At 45.4% G+C, this 24,941-nt stretch overlaps 1 protein-coding gene across 6 annotated transcripts in view; it reads right to left on the reverse strand.

Moving 5' to 3' along the window:
- PACC1 (proton activated chloride channel 1) overlaps positions 1–24,031 on the reverse strand; it is a 56,567-nt gene extending 32,536 nt beyond the window's left edge. For 3 of the 6 annotated variants that reach the window (XR_012513539.1, XM_074385154.1, XM_003930372.3), the window contains exons 1-4: positions 23,844–24,031; positions 17,099–17,195; positions 3,813–4,022; positions 2,190–2,341 (exon numbers count right to left, since the gene is read on the reverse strand). Coding sequence is in view for 5 of the 6 variants with exons in the window: in XM_074385154.1 (XP_074241255.1) it covers positions 2,190–2,341; positions 3,813–4,022; positions 17,099–17,195; positions 23,844–23,879 (495 nt within the window). In the remaining variant the exon portion in view is untranslated. The remainder of the gene's footprint in view (positions 1–2,189; positions 2,342–3,812; positions 4,023–17,098; positions 17,196–23,843) is intronic. The other 3 variants (XM_074385156.1, XM_010340965.2, XM_074385155.1) reach the window with 3 other exon arrangements.
- Positions 24,032–24,941: the final 910 nt, after the last annotated feature.

A 24,941-nucleotide genomic window follows, 5' to 3' on the forward strand; every position in this document is an offset into this window, starting at 1 on the left:
GGTTTGGGTAGGAAACTTGAGGGATAGGGAGGACATAACTTCTCTGTTAGTTTATAGCTTGTGGAATTCAAGGAAGTGATGGAGGAGACAAACCATTACTCAGAGCTGGAGGTAGTAGCTGCATTCAACTTCATTTCCATAAAAACAACTCTCTGTGCCCTCATTTCAAGGGTTTTTTACAAAATGTAGTCGAATTATGTAACTATTGTTAACAAGTGCAACTGGCCTACACAGGTTTGGAAATGACCCTCACTGACTCCTCGTAAGCATATGCCCTTCAACTAGGGGAGAGGACGGCATACAGAGAATAGGCACTTGGTGGGACAGACGCAGCCACAAGTGTTCATTAGTGTGTTTTACAGAGGGAAGAGAGTTGCGAATCCAGAGAGCTTCCATTATACATATAACTCCACAGCAGAACTGTTTAAAAGTTGTTTTCCTTTTTGTTTTAATTAGCTTTCATTTCCCTATTCTAGAGTCCATTCTATTTGTTCATCTTGGTCCTTTTATGTCACTGGTTTCATGCAAATGTCTGGAGACCATTAATTCTCCATTCTTATTTATGAATGAAGGATTAGGTTAACTAGTGTATGTCTGGGGTTTTGGTTTCTTCCAAAGTAGTAAATTTCAGTTTCTCTAATAGGCCTGCCTCTCCCTTGCATGGGAAAGCTAAGTATGCTCTGTGGAAGCACATTGATTATTCCAGTGTGTTTCACTTTGGAGGGAGTCCTTTCCTTTAGTTCTCTCTCCTTTTCAATTGTAAGTCTGCTCTGTTTCCTGGGCCTAAGCAGAGAACCTTCCCTTAGCTTCTGTAGAGAATGGTTCCAGGGTCTTTTACGCAGAAGCAAACATCCCCAGCGGCTCTGCATACCTGGTTAGGGTATAGGGTGCATCTGGCCCAGCCAACAGGCAGTCCAGTAATGACTACCCTGCTCTCTGAAGGTGCTGATTCCAAGCTGGGGGTTTGGAAGGAAAGACTGTACCTCTACAGCAGCTCTCTCCTGCATCTGTTTTGGGTTAGGGGTTTTCTCTAATTTATTTGTTCCACCAAGCTGTTTTTTATACTTTATACCAGCTCCTCAAAATGTCTGGTCCACTGGTGATATCCTTTTTTTGTATGCAAAGCTATTAGTGATGTTCTAGTCTGTTCTATCCCATTCCTTGCTGGAATCATTTCAGTAGGATTTTAGGAGGGAGCCTAGAATTTTGTTAATATGTGTATTAACAAAAAAAATTAGTGTGATTTTATCTTAAACCCACCAACAGTTCCCTGTTACCCAAGGGAGCAAGTGTGGCTCTACAGCATGATGCACGTGCTTTTCTCATCTGGCCATTATTCTGTCCACAGCTTCATTTCCCATCAGTCTTCCAGGGCTCCTGATCCTACGAAACATCTCCCCACCAACTGCAACTGTGCCCAGGAGCACAAGTACAATATGTCCTCTCTTCCCTTTAGGTCACGGTGGCACTTCCTCTGCCTAGAAAACCTTTCCTTTGCCATTTGATCTGGTAAACTTTAGTGTAGCCCCTTTCAATCCTTTCTGAAGCAAGGATACTAAATGAAAAAGATGAGATATAAATCAACACAAAACTCCTACCCTGCCTTCGAAACCCTGTGCAGTGCCACTCCTCCAGGTGCTCTGAGCTCCATCCCACAGTCATTGTTCCCATCTGTACTGTGCTGTGCGTGACAGTACGGCCAGGCCAGAGCCCAGGAGTACTTGTCCCCAGATCGGCGCTCCTTTACGCTGGCATATTTATTTCAAACTATGAATTCCTAGGCCCCCACCTCAGAAATTTTGATTCAGTTGGCTTCACATGGAACCTGGGAATTCATATTATCAAAAAGTATCCTGGCAATTCTGTCAAGCAGACAGGTACAGAACCCACTTTGCTACATCAACCAGCCCCACCCTGTCATTCTTCCATGAGGAACAGAGTCTCACCACACTGTCAGAAATCCCTGAGCATTACTCAGCAAAGGCTGGAGGCCCCACTGTCCTTCCTGAATGCAGGCGAGCCAGTCACAGCCAAGCGTCCCCCTGGCACAGCCACGTGTCTGCTTGGGGACCAAGGCCCCACACTGAATGAGTGGAAGAAAGACTCCTGGGAAGAAGGAAACTTGGGCCCTTGGAGTGCAGGGCTAACAGAGCAGCTGCCCAGACCCAGCTCAGGCAGACAGGAATTACCACAGTCTGATTGGAGAAGGGGTCCGTGTAGTTGATCCTTTGGGTGGTGCAATTCATGTCACCCGGCTGGCCAGGGCTTGTGAGAGGAGGAATGACCTCGTAATGGTGCTTGCAGCTGAGCAACTGGGCTTGACCAGGGTACAGGGCAATACCTGGGGGCATAAACAAGAAAAGCAAGTGTCAAAAATCACAGTCCTGACCACATCCCTGATAGCATCTCATATGCACCAACAACCAATGTTCTGGACTCCCTGGATGACTATAGGGAAGGGAGAAGAAAAGGGTTTCAGAGGGTGGGCAGCCACATCCCCTGGCCTCAGAAGTCCCACTCTAGCAGAGGGCATGAGCCCCTCCTCAGTAAGCCCCTGGCCATCTGGGATACAGCCACCCTGATGCCCACATCAAAAACCTGCTCTACCTCAGAGCCCTGCTTCACACCCTCCAAGGGAGGATCCTTTGACTGAGCCTTGCTGTGCCTTCCCTCCGGGCCAAGTCCCACCTGCAGAATCGGTGGGAGGCTCTAAGCTGTGGAATTCCTCAGAACTCATTTTGTCTCTTAGACTGGGAGTCCCCAGTGTGCAAGTCACATCCCAAGAGTCCTCCCTCTTCTCAGCCCAGGCACCTCTAATGACAGCAGCTGTCCAACCTCAAGGGCAGCAATGCTAAGACAGCAGCACGTGGCATCAGAGACAGACAGACTTCAGAGACTAAGAGACCAGACAGAAAAAGTAAAACCCACAGATACAGAGACTGAAGCAGGCACACAGAGAAGAGGGACAAACACAAGACAGGAAGGGACAGGCAGAGGAGCCATGACCAGCACACCTGACTGTTGGAGGCTGGCAGGAAGCCCCAGAGAGGGGGCACCTGGACTCTGGCTCTGCCGTGTGAGCAGGTCCTCCAGCAGGTCATGCAGGGGCATCTGTGGACAGAGCGGGTGGCACACACTGGGTGGCCAGGGCCCAAGTCACACAGCTCATGCTTTCCCATTTACTCTACAGCCCCCAGAACATCCAGTGCCAGCCCTGTAGCCTGGAGCAGACGGCCTGCTCTGTAGCAGAGCGGATTCCCCCACTCAAGGACCAGACACCCGAGTGGGGCAAGAAAGGTATACAGGGTGTGGCCTGGGAGTCACTTTTCAGGCAGGGTTCCTGCCTATCTTGAATGGCCTCACCTCCCCTGCCACCTCCCCACTCTACAGTCCAGCCTTGACTCCTGCTTCTCCTTATCCCTGTCCTCTGGCCCCAGACAAGTTAGTCTCATTCTCTCCAGAGAAGCCCTCTGCTTTCCTACACACCCTTAGCTCTGCTGATCCTCATCCCAAAGACAGTCTCTGCCTAGCTATGTGCTTTTCAAAGCCCAGCTCAAACCTTACCTCTCTGCCAAGCTTTCCCTGACCCCTCCAGTAGCCTGTAGTAGCTACTCCAGGCTCTGTCTATTTCTCTCCTCAGCACATAGTATGTTCTCAGTGGCAGCTCTTTGGGAATGAACTCTATACCTAGACTATTCTTGGGCTCCTCTGCCCTGCCCATAGTGCCACAAATACAATGGCAGCTCAGGGAGTATCTGCCAGTTGACACCCAGATGTGGGGCCCTGAAGCCTGGTCCAGGGGCAGGCTCTACCTGGGGCATCATAGCGATCCACCTCCTTGTAAGACACAGACATGACAGGGTGCTTGAGTTTCTCACGAAAGTCTGTGATGGTCTGATAGACCAGGAAGACAGCCACAGCCATGAGCAGCAGGTAGATGAAGATGAGCAGTACCGAGAAGACGTTCTTCAGGCAGGCCTTGCTGAAGCGGATGCTGCTGGAGGCAGACTCGCTGTCCAGGCCTGACAACAACAGAACACCATGTGACTCAGGACACAGGGACAAGGCACAGCCAGAGATGGCCAGCAATCTCCAGAACCTTGCCTACCTCACCAAGGAGGTGAGGTCACTTGCACGCCCAACCTTTCCTTCTCACCCCACAAATCATAACAAAAGGTATGTAAACATTTACTATATAGCGTTTCTGCCAGGCAGAGGACACCAAGCTGAAGGAGACTTATTCACTGTCTTTAAGGAGTTTACTCTCAAAAGATAAAAGGTAAAAAATAATAAAATTTTTAAAAGCAAAACAAAACAAAAATGAAAAAAAAAAAAAAAAAAAAAAAAAAAAAAAAAGAACAGGAAAAGGAGTTGCCTCTCTAGAGGAATAGGAAGTTACAATCCAACAAGTGAACTGTCCTCAAGCTACCTCTCTGGCCTTACCCCTTACCACTCCACTTCCTCAATTCTCCCAACTCTAGCTCTACTCATTGACTTTCCGTTCTTCTGGCATGCTCTTCTCAACCCAGGAGCCTCTCACATTTACCATTCCCTCTGCTTGATTTTTTCTTTTGCAGCTGAAGCCTCACTCATCCTAAGCCCCAGAAGGTATCTACTTGGCATCTGGCTTCCAACAGTGACAGAGTAGCTTGGTCACACCATACTTCCATGGAAGCATTTTAATTAAGAAAGACATTTTCTTGGCCGGGCACAGTGGCTCACGCCTGTAATCCCAGCACTTTGAGAAGCCAAAGTGGGCAGATCAGCAAGGTCAGGCGTTCAAGACCAGCCTAACCAACATGGGGAAACTGTGTCTCTACTAAAATTACAAAATTAGCCAGGCATGGTGGTGCATGCCTGTGATCCCAGCCACTCAAGAGGCTGAGGCAGGAGAATTGCTTGAACCCAGAAAGTGGAGGTTGCCGTGAGCCGAGGTCACACCATTACACCCCAACCTGGGCAACAGGAGTCAAACTGTCTCCAAAAAAAAGAAGGCATTTTCTTGAGGAAGCATCTCCTTACCCCTAACCTTTATTTAGGGACCTCTTCCTCGGTGTTCCCAGAGAGCCCCATATGTCCCCTACTTCATCACTCTGCAATGTCATGTCTATACATCTTTTAATCCCCTAGGCTGTGAATTCCATGAGGGCAGGAATGGGGCCAGTCATATCCATAACGGAATCTTTAGCCCTTCATGCTGTGCCTGGAACATTCTGCGTTTACATAGTGACTGATTAAACACATCCTGATGCCATTGGTATAACACAACTCTGTCTCCCCTACCTCCCTGAGGCTAGAAGCTAGATTAATCTCATTATGCATGGAACTGTATCCCCTATGCCCAAATTCATGTTGAAGCCCTAACATTCAATGTGACTATATTTAGAGACAGGGCCTTTAAGGATACAATTGAGGTTAAATGTGGCCATAGGACGGGGCCCTAATCCAATAGGATCAGAATCTTTATAAAAGGAGGAAGAGACACTAGCAGCCCATGCATACAGGAAAAAAGAAAAGACACAATGAGAAGGCAGCTGTCTGCAAGCCAAGGAGAGAGGCCTCACCAGAAACCAATGCTGCTGGCACCTTGATATTAGACTTCTCCCTTCCAGAACTGTGAGAAATAAATGTCTGTTGTTTATGCCACTCAGCCTGTGGCATTTTGTTAACAGCAGTCCAAGCTGACTAAGATACTCCCACAGGGCTCCTTGTGCCCTCTCTACTCCTCAGCTGAAGATGGGGCTCCCTAAGAAGAAGCCCTATGTCCTCCACAGCCCAGCTGAGCACAAGGCTGAGAATAAGGGAAGCATCTGAACGTAAGCCCCAAAAGGCATCTGGCTTCCAACAGTGACAGAGTAGCATGGTCACCCCACCCTTCCTCAGAAAACAATTATAAACTTTGGACAACATATTTTAAATTATTTGAAGGCACTGGAGAAATGATCAAAAGCAGGGAGAAATTGAAAGAGAGTCTACCCTTTAAAGAGAAGATTGAGTACTTGGTGAGATTTATAAATCTGTAGCTTTTTGTCTAAGAATACATGCCAATCCCTGTAAGGCATGGTTTAGAGTGACAGGACAAAGTTCAGGACTGGAAGGGCAGCCAGAAAGTTAAGAAGAAACCGTGAAAGGGAGGGAGCCACATAGTGGTGAATCTCCCAAGTCTGCAACTAAATATATGTTCAGATGCTTGGCTGGAGAAGTCACAGGGGCCAGTAAAAAAGTAGCAATTGGAAACTGAAGGAACTGCATGGAGATTTTAACTACGGCTAACGCAGTGGAGATAGGAGTTCAGAGCTTAAATCTTGCCATATTAACTATATGCCAAAAAGAAAATCCTTCTGAAATCGTAACAGAATCCAGAATCTCTACATCATTCATAATGTCCAATGTTCCATCAAAAATCACGAGACATGCTAAGAAACAAGAAAACATGACCTGTACCCAAGAAAAAAAGCTATCTAAAACCAACACCAAGATGACCCAGTGCTGCAATTTGGCAGAGGTACTTTATAGCACTTAAAGGAAAATACCTGGATAAGGAATAAAGACAAGATCAATAGAGAAACAGAAACTAATAACAAGAGCCAAATACATAGAATTTCAGTTTCACAGGATGAAAAAGCATTCTGGAGATGGATGGTTGCACAGCAATGTCAATGCACTTAATATCACTGAATTATATACTTAATGGTTAAGATGATGAGTTTTACATTATGTGTATCTAACCACTGTAACAATGTTCCATTAAATTTAAAAAAACAGATGGAAATTCTAGATCTGACAAGAAATAAATGAAAGAAAAAGTTCACTCTATAGGCTTGATAGCAAAAGATGGCAGAAAAAGAGCCAGTGGGCTTTAAGTTAAACAGCAACTATCCAATCTGAAGAAAATATTAAAGGAAAAAAAAAACCCTAATGGAGCCCAGATAATTGTTACAGTATCTAGCAGTGTAATGACATGTAACTGGAGACAGAAAATGCCTCACAGAAAGTATCTGAAAAAAACAATAGCTCAAAACTGGAGGAAGACATTAACTTACAGATCCAAGAAGCTCAATAAATGCCAACCAGGATAAGTAAAAAAAGACCATCCTGAGGCAAATCATAGTCAAACTGCTAATTAAAGAAAAGAGAAAAATCTTGAAGGTGGTAAGGAAAAAAATTTTTTAAAAAATGTACGTATATATGTGTGTAAGTGTACATATACATATATCACATATAGTGCACTGATACTAATGACAACTAATTTCTGAACAGAAACAATGGAGACCAAAAGACAATGGAACATCTTCAAATGCTGAAAGAAAAAAATTTTGTCTACCAGTATAATTCTCTATCCAGTAAAACTTCAAAAATGAAGATGAAATATTTTCAAACACAATGGCTGAGAGAATTCATCACTAGCAGACCTGTGTTACAATGCATGCTAACAAAAATTCTGAAAGCTAAAAAGAATTGACACTAGATGGTAACTCTCAGATGTAAAGAGCAGTGAAAGTGTTAAGTGAGTAAAACAAAAAACTGCTCAAAAAAAATTACAACCGCCTACAGCAGAAATTACTCAACAGTAAAGTTTACAACTTGCAAAAAAAGAAAAAACAGAGAAACAAAAAACCCCAGAAAGACAAAAACAGCAAAATGGCAGAATCAAATCCAGCCATATCAATAATTACATCAAATGTAAATGGACTAAATAGTTCAATTAAAAAGCAGAGACTGTCAGCCTGGTTTAAAAACCAAACCCCAAGGGTGAGCTCAGGGAATGTGGGGGAGGGCTCTTTTATCTTCCCCCTTGTCATTTGAGGTTTTGATCTCTGGGTAAAGAGGCCGTTTATTTTTGCAAACACAAAACATTTTTGCTTTCTCCAGTTTTCTGTTAAGGTGGCGAAAGAATGGAAGCTAATAAAGTTCTACTGACTTTTGAGACACTAAAAAATAAAATAAAATAAAAACCCAACCATATGCTTTGATAGGAAATGGATTTTAAATACAAAGACACAAAAGAAAATCTACTCATAATTATTTCATTTTGCTTCATTTAAAAGCACAACAGCAGAACTGGCACAAAACTATCAGTCTCCTGGGTTGGTAAAGACAAGGAAGTAATTCATTCTTTACTTCTACAAGATCAAGCACCACCTCTACATGCAAGATTTTGTACTAGGTGTTGCAGGGAGATATCAAGAAAGGAGGACTGATGGACTGTAACCCAAAGTACTACAGAATTTGGAAAGGTGAGAATATAAAACATAAGGTTTCCTTCAACTGGAGGAAAAATCGGAAGCACAGGGAGAGTGGCAGTTATCAGCAAAGACTGTAGAGGGGGTCATGTTAGTTCTGCACCTAAACTACACGGAGAATCTTAAGAAAGAAATAATTTGGTTTTCATTATTCATTTATTTTCCAAACTGAAAAAGTAGATATACTGCACAGTGGTTAAGACTTAGCATGAGCTTTAGAGTCAGAGTTGTGAGCTCCAGCTGCAGCTTTGCTACTAACTACTCCATGGTCCCAGACAAGTTACTCAGTGCACCCAAAGCCTTACATTTTTCATGTAAAATTGGAATAATCCCATTTTACAGGACTTTTGAGAGAAGTAAATGAGAGAATGCTGCAAAATGCATTACATAGTGCCTGCTCAATGGTAACAATTACTGGTACCAAAGAAACCGAAATATCCTCTACCCTTCAAAAAATGAAGTGCTCAATTATGAAAATAGAAAAAATAAAGATCACAGAACTATAATCTCTTTTGAAAAATAAAACTGAAAAAATATATGCTGAAAATAAAATGGAGGGAGGGCAGAATATACTGTCTTTCATATAGTAGGTATGTAATGTTTCCATGTTTGTCAAATGAATAAATAACCCAAATAATAGGTGAACTAAGTCTTGCCACACTAATTCAATATGTCAGAGAATACTAGTGCAATCAGGCATGTACAGCTATAAATCAAGTAATGTTCCTTGCTGTTTTATTGGCAAAATACTTTAGAAAGTTTTTACTTTACACAGAAGTGCAAATTTCTAGAACTGTCAGTGAGGCCCCTTTAAGTTGTAGGGAACAGGTTACTGTGGGCAGTGGAGGTTTATTCTATAGGTACAAGAAGTGAGAACCAGGGAAACCCAATGGGTAGCTGAGAGCTAAGCTACCAAGGTCCAAAGCAGCTCTAGTTGTCCAAAAGAAATTAAAGCAATTCTTTCCCATCTCAGTTTCTTTTGTGCCTGATTCCACTTTTGCCTCTACCTACTGTTATTAGACACTGTGTCAATTTCTGCTCCTTCATAGCTTTGCTATCCTTCTTTCCATGTTTCTCTCATGACCCTGCTGCACTTTACTAAGTCCTTCTCCATGAGTCTTGCATTCAAATTCTCCCCCAGGGAGTATCCTACATATGGTGTTCCGCTGGATACCTCACAAGACACTGACCTCCTTTATGCCCAGCCTATGGATGGCTTCCCTTTCTTGGGTGCTGACCCCTGAGCAGTCATCTGTAGCTGGGCTGCAAGACCACAGGATCTATGCACAGGAACCTACCCATAGTTATTTAGCTTGGAAAGTACAACCAACTCCCATGGTCCAAATGGGACCATGGGTATATATGAGCTGCTCATAACTGCAGCAGCAATGAGTACCAGCTTACTACATTCTAATGGGGTTTGAAAGGATTAAGATAAAACTGAAGGAAGTCTGAAGTGACTGATTTGGTGCATAACATCTGAATCTAATTTTTAAGAGTTGATAGGGACCTGAAAGGCCATCTGACCCAACTCCACTCTTTGTACAACAATCCATATCCCACAGCCAGTAACTGACACAATCAGATGAGAGTCTTAGAGTCCTGACTCCTAGCCCAATGCTCTTTTCCTACACAACTGTGAGGATTATTATTTAAATCAGTCATTAATAAAAGAAGATCTAATTGAAAGAACATAACTTCACAACAAGTAGAGAAGTCTGAAATTTTTTTTTTTTTAAGAGACAGGGTGTCACTCTGTCACCCAGGCTGGAGGGCACTGGTGTGATCATAGCTCACTGCAGCCTTGAACTTCTGGGTTCAAGTGGGGTCTCGTTCTGTCACTCAGGCTAGAGTGCAATGGCATGATTTTTGCTCACTGCAACCTCCACCTCCTGGGCTCAATCAATCCTCCCACCTCAGCCTCCCGAGCATCTCGGACTACAGGCATGTGCCACAATGCCCTGCTAATTTTTGTATTTTTTGTAGAGATGGGGTTTCACCATGTCACCCAGACTGGTCTCAAACTCCTGGACCCAAGTGATCCACCCACCGCGGCTCCTCAAATGCTGAGATTACAGGCATGAGCACCTGACCTGGAAAACTTTTTTTTTTGAGTTAGAGTTTCACTCTTTTTGCCCAAGCTAGAGTGCAAGGATGTAATCTCGCTCACTGCAATCTCCACCTACCGGGTTCAAGCAATTCTCCTGCCTCAGCCTCACTGAGTAGCTGGGATTACAGGCACATATCACCATGCCTGGATAAGTTTTTGTATTTTTAGTAGAAACAAGGTTTCACCATGTTAGCCAGGCTGGTCTTGAACTCCTGACTTCAGGTGATCTGCCTGCCTTGGCCTCCCAAACTGCTGGGATTACAGGCATGAGCCACTGCACCCAGCCCGGCAAAATTTTAAGACAAACTGTACTACATCCACGCTGAAGAATAATTGGCATTTGCAGACAGGTGTGTCCACTCTGCATTAAACCAGATAAACACGATTTGAAATGTTTTGCCTTCATGATAGCCTCAGTTAGGGAAACAAATGAAGTTCTCCCTACGTGTTTTTTGAAAATTCTAAAAATAGGCATAAAACAAAAAGGTCACATGCTAATTCTAGCACTGTAATTCATCTGGTAGAGGTACTTAGAAAAAATTACTCCTGTGGGAACATTGACCGAAAGTCTTATCTTCTGTTTTACTCACAGAAGCCAGGTTTAGCTTCTTTACAGGACTTTTCTTGATCCACAAATAGGCGTGTGATCTAAATAAAAACTGTAAAACTATTTACTTATCCTCCACACTTGCTATTAGTAACACTCCAATTCTGAAACTAGACACTTTATCATAAAAAAAAAAAAAAGGTGCTGGATATTTGATAAAATGTCCCACGCACTCTGTAGTGAGAAAATGGAATGCTGGCTTTTTGTAGCAAACTGGATGAATGTGCTTTAAAAGTGTACATCCTTTAAATGAATGCAAACTCGGGGTAGTAGGAAGACAAAAATAATGCACAAGATTTTGCTGGGAAAGGTAGTTTATATGCTTTGTAAAACCCATGACAGAATTCCTTCAAAACTCCAAACTTGCCCCAGAATGCTAGTCTATCCACTAAGGGGATCTGTGACGGGCAATTCAGTTTCTGAAAATACCATGGAACCTCTATTCAGAGGAAGGGGCTTAGCTGTTTGCTGTAATCCTGTGAAACTCCACCTTGCAGGAAGCATTGGGCTAAGAGGCATTCTGAATTCTTTGCCTACCTTTTTTTGTTTAGTGTGGTAAGTTCTGTTTCTTCCTTTTTAGATGTAATTTACATAGCATACAATTTACCCTTTTAAAGTAAATACATTCAGCAGTTTTTAGTATATTCACAAGATGTATAACCACCACCACTAATTACATACAATTTACCCTTTTAAAGTAAATATATTCAGCAGTTTTTAGCATATTCACAAGATGTATAACCACCACCACTAATTTCGATGAAGTCATACTTTCATAATACACTCCACACCAGGCACTGGAGTTACAGTAAAGGAGAAGACAAAATCTGTGTGCCTCATAGAACTTGCAGGGCAATGCCAAGGAGTGGATAACAACTAACTGAATAATTGAACTCAATAAATGTGACCTATCAACTGTGCTAAGTGTTACATAGGAAAGCGTATCACAGGGAGAAAAGGACCTCATCAGGGAAGTCAAGGAAGGCTCTTACTCACCCTCTTTGTGGTGTTAGCACTTGGCACAACAAATGAAGCAGTCCACAAGTGATCTGCTAGAGCGAAGGGAGAACTCGGAGCAGGAAAGCTCTCATGTAGGAACAACTGAGCCAGAGTCAGAATACTTTTGGAGCAGATGACCTTGGGAGATAGCAGGTGACAGACCAGATCACCCTGGGAGATAGCAAATTTGAGCCCTGCCACTCATGAGCTCTGGGCATGTTCCTTAATGTCTGTGCCTTGGGTTCCTCAGCTATAACCTAGGACTAACCAACCAATTGCCTCACAGAGTGGCTGTGAAGATTATGGGATAAAGTGTATACAAAAAGCCCTATAGGCCGGGTGCAGTGGCTCATGCCTATAATCCCAGCACTTTGGGAGGCCAAGGCAGGTGGATTGCCTGAGGTCAGGAGTTTGAGACCAGTCTGACCAACATGGTGTCCGTCTCTACTTAAAAAAAATGCAAAAAATCAGCGGGGCATGGTGGCAGGCACCAGTAATCTGAGCTACTTGGGAGGCTGAGGCAGGAGAATCGCTTGAATCCAGAAGGCAGAGGTTGCAGTGAGCGACAAGAGCGAAATCTGTCTCCAAAAAAAAAGCCCTATAGGCTGGGAACAGTGGCTCACACCTGTAAGAGACCAAGTTCTCTCAGCACTTTGGGAGGTCAAGGCAGGCTTGAGCTCAGGAGTTTGCGACCAGCCTGGGCAACACTGCATAACCTTGTCTCTTTAAAAAAATTAACAATTAGCTGGGTATGGTGGTGCACGCCTGTAGTCCCAACTCCTCGGGGGGGCTGAAGTGAGCCACGATCACACCACTGCACTGTAGCCCAGTCCACAAAGCAAGGCCCCATCTTAAAAAAAAAAAAAAGAGCCCTACACAGGCCTAGTACATGAAAGCACCCCCAAAATGGCAACCATTATCATTACCATTATTTTCATTACTATTATAAGACTCAAAGGGGCTGAGTGCAGTGGCTTACATCTATAATCCTAGCACTTTGGGAGGCTGAGGCAGGCGGATCACTTGAGGTCAGGAGTTCGAGACCAGCCTGGCCAACATGGTGAAACTTCATCTCTACTAAAAATACAAAAATTAGCCAGGAGTGATTTCAAATGCCTGTAATCTCAGCTACTCAAGGGGCGGGCTGAGGCATGAGGATTGCCTGAACTCAGGAGATGGTGAGTGCAGCAAGCTGAGATCGTGTCACTGCACTGTAGCCTGGGTGACACAGCAAGACTCAGTCTCAAAAAAAAAACAAAAAAAAAAACAAAAACAAAACAAAAAAAAAAACTATACTCAAGAGGCAGGAAATGAGCTCTGAGAGTTGTGTCAGTCCATCAAATTTGAGCCAGGCCGGGCGCGGTGGCTCAAGCCTGTAATCCCAGCACTTTGGGAGGCCGAGGGGGGTGGATCACGAGATCAAGAGATCGAGACCATCCTGGTCAACATGGTGAAACCCCGTCTCTACTAAAAATACTAAAAATTAGCTGGGCATGGTGGCGCGTGCCTGTAATCCCAGCTACTCAGGAGGCTGAGGCAGGAGAATTGCCTGAACCCAGGAGGCGGAGGTTGCGGTGAGCCGAGATCGCGCCATTGCACTCCAGCCTGGGCAGCAAGAGCGAAACTCCGTCTCAAAAAAAAAAAAAAAAAAAAAAAAATTTGAGCCAACTCACTATTACGACAGCGAAATGAACTGAGATCTGAATCTTCTGTGGTTTAGAAAGTGAGCCCAGCTCATCTGTTTCCCCCAAAGCAACTGGGAAGGCTCTTGCCAGTTGATGAACTACCCAAAATTTGCTCTGCCTGAGGCCTGGCTTCCTATTCTCACTGATCTCAGGCTTTGCCGCTCCAGGAATCTGAGGCAAAAGAGAGGCTGCTAAGGTCCAAGGTCATCAGGGCCACCTCCTAATTTACCTGGACACTTCTTTATGAAAGGAAACACAAAGGCAAGCCTCATCACTTCAAATCTGGCCTCCTTCCTCGTCTTCCTCCTGCCTCCAACTATGCTCTCTGGTTGGGGGCAAGAGGGTAGTGCAAGGTGTGGGAGGCAAAATAAAGGCTCCCAAAGATGTCCAAGTGTTAATCCTTACAGCCTATAAATACGTCAAGTTGCATGGAAAAGGGGAATTAAGGCAGCAGATGAGGCGAAGGATGTTAATCAACTGACTTTAAAGCAGAGAGATTTTCCTGGGTTATCTGGGTGGGCCCAATGTGATCACAAAGGCCTTTTAAACATGGAAAAAGGAGGCAGGAGAGTCAGTGTCAGAGTGATATGATGTCAGAAAGACTTGACCAGCCACTGCTGCTTTTGAAGCTGGAAGAAGGGGCCACAAGCCAAGGAATGCAAGAGGCCTCCAGAAGCTAGAAAAGGCAAAGACCGAGTTCTCTCCTTGAGCCCCTAGAAAGGAATTCAGGCCTGCCAACAGCTTATATTTCACTCAGTGAGCTCCATTTTGGACTCCTGACCTCCAGAACTGTAAGATAATAAATTTTTGTTTTTTGAAGCCACTAAGTTTGTGGTAATTTGTTATAGAAACAATACAAAACTAATATACAGAGCTTTCAGATTGTTCTCCCTGAAGCCTTAGGGCTTTAGAGGCAATGCCTGATATCAGAGGGAATGTTAGCCATGCCACTATCTTTTACATATTGGGCTTTAATAAAAAATGCTTAAAATAATGTTTTGCATGAGCATTTTTGGTTTTTGTCTGTTTGGTAGAGACAGGATCTTGTTTTGTTGTTGAAGCTAGTCTCAAATTCCTGACCTCAAGAGATCCTCCCATCTTGGCTTCCCAAAGTATTGGGATTACCACCACTTAAAATAGTGTTTAAAAACCACTGGTGTAGTAGAGAGAGTTTAGGGTTGGGTAGAGCTTAATTCAGGCTGTATTTTCCAGCTGTATGACCTCCCCGTGCTTTATTCAACCTCCCTGACCCTGGAGGCCTCATCTGTAAAAGAGGGATAACCACCTCACAGGGCTGATATGAGAATTAAATGGGGCAAATGGGGTAGGACAGATCTTGGCACAGGGGAAGCAGTCAGGAAATGCTAGCTGCCCTTCCAGCCTCCTTCCTTCCATGTAATATATTTTTTTTTTTTTTTTTTAGACAGAGTTTCAATCTTGTCACTCAGGCTGGAGTGCAGTGGCATGATCTCGTCTTATTGTGAACTCCACCTCCTGGGTCCAAGTGATTCTCCTGCCTCCATCTCCCGAGTAGCCAAGATTACAGGCATGTGCCACCACACCTGGCTAATTTTTGCATTTTTTAGTAGATATGGGGTTTTACTATGTTGGCCAGGCTGATCTTGAACTCCTGACCTCAGGTGATCCACCTGCCTCGGCCTCCCAAAGTGCTTGGATTACAGGAATGAGGCACCATGCCCAGTCCCTTCCATGCAGTCTTCTCTAAGGAGCAGGCTGAATCACATTAGTTCCTGTACTGTTCCCTCTCCCACAAATAGATGGCACCCACCCAAGAAGCTGAAGTCAGGCTGGGGCTTCATTCATTCACTCAATACATCTTTATTACGTGGTCAAGGCTAGGGTGGTGAGCAAAACAGACTGGTCTTCTGTCCTCAGGGAGCTTCATTCTAGTAGAATAGGGGTCTCCAAACTCCAGGCCACAGACCAATATTGGGTCCATGGCCTGTTAGGAACTGGGACACACAGTAGGAGGTGAGCAGTGAGCAAGTATTACTGCCTGGGCTCCACCTCCTGTCAGATCAGCTGTAGTATTATATTCTCACAGTAGTGCAAACCCTATTGTGAACTGTGCATACAAGGGATCTAGGTTGTGCACTCCTTATGAAAATCTAACTATGCCTATAATCTGAGGCAGAACAGTTTCAGCCTGAAACCATCCCCAAACCACCATTTGTGGAAAAATTGCCTTCCACAAACCAGTCCCTGGTGGCAAAAAGGCTGGGGACTGCTATAGCAGAATAGACAGACACTAGTCAGACAAACAAATGCACCACTCCAACAGCAACAGCTGGAAAGGAGAGGCACGTGGACTACGAGACAGTGCTGGAAGGTGGGAGGTAGTCTGGCCAGAAGGTTAGAGAAGGCTCTGTTGAAAAAAATGAGAGAACTGAAAGCTGAAGAATGATTAGGCATTAACTATGTGAAGAAGGAAAGTGAATTCCAAGCAGATAAATAAACAAAAAGGCCCTATGGTAAAAGGGAATGAAGCCTAAATTTAAAAAGATCAGCATGGCTGAGGGCCAGAGAAAAAGGAGATGGATAAGGGGAGGGAAGAAAGGGAGAGCTACTCTGAAGTTCAGCTGAATAAGTGGCAATTCCATTCCAAGAAACAGGAAATACTGGAAGAGGACCAAGCTGGGACTGAGAAGATCATGAGGTCAATTTTGGACACGTGGAGTTGAGGGAACCTTTGGGAAATCCAAGCAGAACTATCACCTGGGTACGTGGAAATACAGGATGTGTAAGTTTAGAGTTTGTTAACCTCTGGGCTAGAGATGTAAACATGGGAGACACATGTGAGCACGTGTGGCTGAAGCAGGGGAGCAGGCCTGAGGGGAGCTGCCTATGAGAGTAAGAGAAAGGGGCCTGCAACCAACACTGAATGCCTAAGAGCTGGAGAGAGTAACCGTAATGGAGCCTGGAAGGAGTGGCCTGAGAAATGCTCCATTACAGAAGCTAAGGGAGCAGCGTGTATCTAGGAGGAAGTAGCAGCGTCAAACATTGCTGTAAGGCTCCATAAGATGCAAGTGACTGATAGGACTCTGCTTACCCAACTTAGCAGCATTACTGGATAGATCTGGTATCTGAAAGGTGGGGCCTATTAGATCTTCTTTGACTTGGATATTAGAGGCTCACCTGTTATCAGCTTCAAGGGAAAGAGGAACAGAAGAACCAAGATCCAAGCATTTGCCATTGTATGCCATGACCTGGCCTCAGGAACTGGCTCAAATTGGAGTTAAGAACAGATACCAGCCCAGACACAGCCTCTGTTCCAAAGCTGGTTAAATATGTATAGCTTTAAAACTAGGGCAATTCTTGAGATCTGACACCAGGGTGCAGGGCACGGGGCTCCTCCTCTCCCACAGTTGGCAAGGCGCCTGGACTGGGGTGTCCAACTGCAGCAACAGCATAGCAAAGCACCAAACCCACTCACCTGGTAAGACACCTGGACCTTGGACTTTGACTGTCTCCTCTTCCTGCTCGTCTGCCAGCTCTGAGTTCTCAACCACCTGGTCCAACTCCTCACTCAGCTAAAGGGAGAAGCAAAGAGAGCAAAACTTAGTCAACTATGTCAGCCTTGCTCTTCTAGACTAGAATAGGAGAGATATCCAAGATGGCTGATCACTAGCAGCTCGGGATTGTAGCTCACAGTGAAAACGCAAAGAACGAGAGGACGCTACACCTTCACATGAATTCTTATTGCTCATGCACCAGGAGATTCCCAGCGGAGGAGCCCCACGGGCCGCCAGCGCGACTCTTGTGACCAGAGAGGCGGTTTTGCCGGCACCATGAAGCGTCGGTTCTTGGTGCAGAGTCAGAAAAGCACCATCAATCTTAATGCCGCTGATTTAGTCGGCGCAGTGGGTTGCTCAGATTTCGGCGCTGAGAATCAATAAGTTGGACGTCCACTCAGAAACCCAATTACAAAGACGGTAATTATAAAGACCACAGATGGATAAATCTACAACGAAGGGAAGAAAACAGCCAAAAAAGACTGAGAATACTCAAGATCAGAACGCCTCTTCCTCAGCAGGGGATCCTAGTTCCTCATCAGCAACGAAACAAGGCTTGATGGAGAACGAGTGTGTTCCAATTACAGAAGCAGGCTTCAAAATGTGGATAATAAGAAACTTCTGTGAATTAAAAGAACTTGTTCTAACACAATCTAAAGAAACTAAGAACTTTGAAAAAAGGTTTGACGAAATGTCAACAAGAATACAAAATTTAGAGAGGAAAATAAGTGAATTGATGGAACTGAAAAACACAATACGAGAACTACGTGAAGTATGCACAAGTTTTAACAGCCAAATTGATCAAGCAGAAGAAAGGATATCAGAGGTCGAAGACCAACTCAATGAAATAAAACTAGAAGACAAGATTAGAGAAAAAAGGATAAAAAGGAACGAGCAAAGTCTCCAAGAAATATGGGACTATGTGAAAAGACCTAATCTACGCTTGATAGGTGTACCTGAATGTGACGAAGAGAATGAATCCAAGCTGGAAAATACGCTTCAGGACATTATTCAGGAAAATTTTCCCAACCTAGTAAGGCAGGATAATATTCAACTCTAGGTAATACAGAGAACACCACAAAGATATTCCTCAAGAAGAGCAACTCCAAGGCACATAATCATCAGATTCACCAGGGTTGAAATGAAGGAGAAAATACTAAGGGCAGCCAGAGAGAAAGGTCAGGTTACCCACAAAGGGAAGCCTATCAGACTTAACAGCAGATCTCTCAGCAGAAACCCTACAAGCCAGAAGAGAGTGGGGACCAATATTCAACATCCTTAAAGAAAAGAACTTTCAACCAAGAATTTCACATCCAGCCAAACTAAGCTTCATAAGTGAAGGAAAAATAAAGTTTTTTGTGAACAAGCAAGCACTCAAAGAATTCATCACCACCAGGCCTGCTTTACAAGAGCTTCTGAAAGAACCACTACACATAGAAAGGAACAAACAGTATCAGCCTTTCTAAAAAATACCAAAAAGTAAAGAACATCAATATAATGAAGAATTTACATCAACTAATGGGCAAAATAGCCAGCTAATATTAAATGGCAGTATTAAACTCATATATATCATTATTAATTCTAAATTTAAATTGACTAAATTCCCCAATTCAAAGACAGACAGGCAATTTGGACAAAAAACTAAAACGCATCGGTATGCTGCATCCAGACCCATCTCACATTCAAGGATACACAAAGACTCAAAACAAGGGATGGAGAAAGATTTACCAACCAAATAGAGAGCAAAAATAAATAAATAAAAAGCAGAAGTTACAATTTTTGCCTCTGATAAAATAGTCTTTAAAGCGACAAAGATCAAAAGAAGCAAAGAAGGGCATTATATAATGATAAAAGAATCAACGCAACAAGAAGAGTTAAAGATCCTAAATATATATGCACCCAATACAGGAATACCCAGACATACAAGACTAATAAAGAGACTTAGACTCCCACACAATAATAGTGGGAGACTTCAACATTAATATTAGACAGATCAATGCGACAGAAAATTAACAACGATATCCAGGACTTGAACTCAGATCTGGAACAAGTAAATGTAATTAACATTTATAGAACTCTCCACTTTAAATACACAAAATACACACTCTTATCAGTACCACATCATATCAACTTAGAAGTTTAAACGAAATGTTGGTTGGCTCCTTGTTTGTTATTCTCTTCCCTCATTTTCTTTCATGTCTCCATTATTAAGGACAATTATAAGCATACCCATATTTAGACTGCATTCTAGCCCAGGCAACAAAGCAATACCCCCATTCTCTCTCCCTCTTCCTCTTCTTTATTCTTTTTCTTTTTTTTTCTTAAAAAAAAAAAAAAAAAAAAAAGACTAGAATAAGAAAGCAGAAGCTGCTTCTCACTTGTCACCAAAAACCACATGATGTATAGTGCATTACAGCAATTTTATAGATGAGGACACCAAAGTTCAGAAAGCTCAAGAAACTTTCTGCCTGCTACGTTCCTAGGACTACTGTAGGAAGTACCACAAACTGAACAGCTTAAAATAACAGAAATGTCTTTTCTCACAGTTCTGGAGGCCAGAAGTCTAAGTCAAGGTGTTGGTAGGGTTGGTTCCTTCTGTGAGTGGTGAGGGAATCTGCTCCATGCCTCTCTCCTGGCTTCTGGTGACAGCCAACAATCTTGGCATTCATTGGCTTGTAGAGGCATCCAATTTCTGCTCTCTGCTGCCATCTTCACAAGGTGTTCTCTCTCTGTGTCTTCACATGGTCATCGTCTTTAAGGACACCAGCCATGTTGGATTAGGGGCCCACCCTACTCCTACATGTCCTCATCTTAATTAATTACACCTGCAATGACTCCATTGCCAAAGAAGGTCACAATCTGAGGTACCTGGGGTTGGGACTTCAACGTATCTTTTTTAAGGAAACACAACTCAACGACCACAAAGCCAGGGAAAGATACAGCCAGCAGTCAAATCCAAGTTGGTATGGTTCTAAAGCCTATGGTCTTAACCACTTCCCAAAGGAAGAGGAAATGTGGCTTAGAGTCTGCTGAAAGAGAATAGGGAACAGTGAAGGTGGTGTCAGAGCTCTCTCTGGCACTCTGGCCGAAGTCCACCAACTTGGGCTGCAAATAGCAGAACAAAGCAGGAGGAGCAGGCAGTCCATCACAGGGCTAGGTGCTAATTATAATCAGCAACCTGGTAGCCAGCAACCACAACCTCAACCTCACTTCACCAGTGGTCTCACCTGTCAAATGGGGAAATTATACCACTGAGAAGGGTAGAAGGATGGAAAGGATACCATGATAATCAACAAGTCTCTGCAGGATGGAGGAGGAGGGTAAGAGAGGTCAAGACTACAGCTTAAAAGGGATGTCATTCCTGAATTGGAAGGGAGAGGTGACAGCTTTCCCAAGCATTTTTTTCAGGCTCACAGTATCAGTGTTTAAGGTTTCAAGACATTTTCATTAAAAACTCACCTCCAAGAGAGGAGTGAAAAACAGCTCTTATGCATCTGTTTTTCTATCTCCCTCCCCACGACTCCACTCCAGCCCCTTATAATCAGGCAAAACCACCAGTTTAAAGCCCTCCAAGCACAAAAGAGAAGGCTGAGTTTGGGGCTTGGCATGGTGGCTCATGCCTGTAATTCGAGCACTTTGGGAGGCTGAGGTGGGCGAATCTCTTGAGATCAGGAGTTCGAGACAAGTCCGGTCAACCTGAAACCCCATCTCTATTAAAAAATACGAAAATTAGCTGGGCATAGTAGTACACACCTGTAGTGCCAGCTACCTGGGAAGCTGAGAATCTATTGAATCTATTGAACCTCAGAGGCGGAGTTTGCAGTGAGACAATATCACACCATTGCACTCCAGCCTGGGCGACAAAAATGAAACTCCATGTCAAAAAAAAAAAAAAGCAAAAACGAAAGCAACCAGTGGGAAAGGGGCAGGGAGGCTGGTGAAGGCACCAAGAGATATAAGCCACTAGTGGGAGCACAGATAAAGAAGTCCCCAGAGGTTTTACTGGCCAAAGGGAGAGGAGGATGTTAGTTCTAGGTCACAGGCGTCCCCAAACTGCTGCATGCGGCCCCCTGAGGCCATTTATCCGGCCCCCCACCGCACTTCAGGAAGGGGCACCTCTTTCATTGGTGGTCAGTGAGAGGAGCACAGTATGTAGCGGCCCTCCAACGGTCTGAGGGACAGTGAACTGGCCCCCTGTGTAAAAAGTTTGGGGACGCCTGTTCTAGGAAGTCTCAAAGTTCCCTAATTCAAGCCTCACCCAGCTTCACCCTGATCCAGGTGCTAACACTCTCCCAGGGAGTTCCCTGATTACCCGAAGACATAATGAGCCTATCTCCTTGCCTGCCCGTGGCCAAATTCTCAGTATATCCTGCCCTTCCTAAGGCAAAATCTCCCCCTCAATAAATAAACCTACTCACAGCTAGGTACACTTACAGAATGTTTCAGGCAAGAAAGATGCTGGACATTCTCTGGGTGGCCCCTTTCTTTGAAGAGGGAAGACACAGGCGGTATAGAACAGGTCTCTGAAGAAGGCAAGGGGAAGGGACCCTTCCAGTGCTTTCCATCTTGGAGATGCCTCCAAAGAGAAACTGAGGCCACCTGGGCCTCGGCCCTGCAAGCAGGATAAGTGCCTATTATTTCAATAAATATTTTATGATTCCTGCTAGGTGAGGAGATATGGCTGGCTATGTGTGGATGGTGAGGCTCATGTTCCTGCTTAGCTAGGACCCCAAAGCACCCTAGACGAAGGAGCTGCCCACACCCTGTTAACAAGAGCTATCATTCACTGTGGTGTCACTATCTGCCAGACAGTGAGCCAAGTACTCTCCACACCAACTTATTTAATCCCCAACCAATCCTAGGAGGTAGAGACTTTCAGACAAAGAAATTGAGGCTCAGAAACTTATGTGACTTGATAAAAGTCACACAAATGGCGAGAGACAAAGCCAAGACAGGAATGTGGGCTTTCTGACTTGAAATCCCTAGTATTTGTCCACTGTGACTATCAACCAAAAATCTTTGAGACACCTCATTCTCCAGGATTCCCCCACTGTTTAGGGTGCAGAATCTAGGGGCCATGGAATCCACAACATTGGTTAAAATCCCTCAGACTCCATTCAGACAAAGAAAACAGAAGGAATAAAGGGGATGGGAGGAGAAATACAGAAATCTGTCCAAGGCCAGATTCCAGACAAGATCCTATACTAAAAAATGGCAGGCTTTAGGCAAATCTCATCTGCCTTCAACTTGGCTTCTCCCTCCACTGTAGGACTAAGCCACCTGCTTTATATAGTCCACAAAGCCCTTCTGTGAATCACAGTCTTTTTACAAAGGGAGATATGTACAGCAGTAACTATTGACTAAGGCAGAAGGCAGCAAGTTCATATGAGAAGGCCAAACAGAACGCCAGACCAGTCTGGAAAGTCAACCCCCACGGAGCACATGGAAACTGAAGTAGCCTTTGACTTATGGGGGCGTTTTACCCAGTGAAGTTTGGCGGAGGGTTGATGAAAAAATGGTGTGAGCACATGCACAGAAGCAGGAGCGCGTTTTAAAACTGAATTTCCACTGTGGCCAGAGCCTAGGTGGGTGAGGAGTTGGCAAAGGTAATGAGAGACACGGCTGCTACGCTGCACAGAGCTTTGGGAGCTAGCTGAGAAGTCTGGACTGTTCTAGGGAGACCAAGGGCAGCGGCACGTCTGAGGAAAAAAAGGAAAGCTCCGAGGTCAAGGCAGTGCCTCCAGGCAAATCTGGAGAGTATGAGAGACTGAAGGGAACGATAGTAGCACAGTATCACACTCAGCGGTTACAGCAAACACAGGGACACAAACTGGAGGAGGACCGGTGCCTGCCCTTGGACAGTGAAGGGGCACGGTGGAGGTGCACAGAAGAAGACGGTTGCTAACGATGACCAAGGTCTGGGGCCCGAGAAGAGGAGGAGGAGGAGAGCAGTTTCACTAATTACAGCTGGGGAAGTCAGGAGGCAGGGCTGGCCTGAAGGAAGCGCTGGACGCAAAGCCTGCAGCTCAGCACAGAGAAAAGACAAAGAACTGGAAAAGTGGTAAGGTCGTGGGAGGAGGTGAGACTGGAGGGAGAGACGGAGAGGAACGAGCACCAGCAAAGTCCATGAAGGCACTTTTTCACAGTTAGGCGGTCACCAAAAAACAGGTAATCAATCCTGTCACAAGCCGCGGAGACCACGAGGTCTTGGGCTCGGAGCGGGAGGATGCCCACGACGCCAACCGCGCATCTGCTCTCGCCGGGAGGAGGGCGCGGGCGCTCCACTTGTTGCAAAGAACGCCGGGTTCCTCGGAGCCACCAGGCTCCCGCTCTGGCCCGGAGCGCGGAAAGCTGGGCCGGAGGTAGCTTTAATCATTCACCTGCTGTTTACGGGTCGCGGCGCCAGGGACCCTACTCCGGCCCTCGGCCAAACGACCCGCAGCATCCGGAGGCGGCTGGGCGCCCGCTTCGCCACCTCGCTTCCTTCCTGCCGCTGGGCCGCTCCTCTGCACCCCCGGAGCCCTCTACAGACGCACCCGCCGGTCCCTCCGAAGAGCCCACGGCCGCGCAGTCCTGACGCTCCCGCCCCGCATTCGCCCAGACGCCCCCGGACCCTGCTCCTCCGCCTCACGGGAAACTTCCCTTCCGTCTCCCACAACCTCCTACCTCCTGGTAGGATGTGGAACGCTCCTGCCGGATCATGGCACTGACGAGAGCTTCGGCACACCTGAGACCGCCACTACCCGCGGCGCAGGGAGGCAGCACTGCGGCCGCTGCACCTGGACCTGCGGGCTCGGCGAGGCGAAACCGGTCCAGAAGGGCGTCCCGGAGACCAGGCGTGGCGGTACTCGGCGCGTGCGCCTGCCCGCTGCCGCCCAGGAGCCGCGAAAGGGTTGCTGGGAAATGTAGTTCTGATTGGAGGAGGCCCTCACACCCCTAGGGGCGGCAAAGCTTGCCTGTGACCCTGGGCCAGCTAAGCTGGTCCTTAGACATTTGCCTCTGCGTCTCTCACTTCCTCTCTTTGTTGGAGGCGGAGGGACGGAGAAGAGGAGTAGAAGAAAGTGGAACAAAGTCAGATGAGAGATGAGTAGAAGCCCCTAAACTATAATTGCAAGAGGAAGCTTGGCCTGGCAGTTTAGAACCGTAATAAATGTCTGGAGAGCACTTTGTATGTTACAAAGCGCTCTTACTCACATTATGCCCTTGATTCTGCAAGGAACTCAGTAAGAGGACATTTTTCTCCCTCTTTTACAAATGAGGAAGCTGAGGTACTTTGTTTCAGAAAGGATGTGGGTGGAGCGGTAATCAAGTGAAGATTATTTCATCCAGGGCAGACTACAGGGCCGATGTTCTCTCCATTATTCCAAGGGCAGGGGTACCCCTAGGTTCCTTTCCTGGCTCTGACCTTCACCATTAGGTCTTGCAATACTCTAAGCCCTCCTCTCCTCGCCTTGGAATGCAACTGCTAAACCCTGCCCTGCCTGACAAGGCCTATGTAAGCAAAAAGAAAAGATCGTGCAGAGAAAGCCCAAAGGCACTGTTCAGCCACAGAAGAAGCCTCAAGCCCTAAATATAGCCTAAAATCTGGTGTTGGCACTGTGGCAGGGTGGACCTGAAGACTACGTCTTCCTCTCCTCCCACTACCTGAAACAGCTGTTGTGTGGGGGTCCTCAGCTGCTTAGTGGTGAAGCAGATAGAGGCTGCTTGTTGTGCCTCGGTGAATGCTGCTCTGTGTCCCTTGCAGCTGCAGCTTGGTAACCCCTC

Source organism: Saimiri boliviensis, chromosome 14 (assembly GCF_048565385.1).
Source record: "Saimiri boliviensis isolate mSaiBol1 chromosome 14, mSaiBol1.pri, whole genome shotgun sequence".
Taxonomy (NCBI): Eukaryota; Metazoa; Chordata; class Mammalia; order Primates; family Cebidae; genus Saimiri; species Saimiri boliviensis.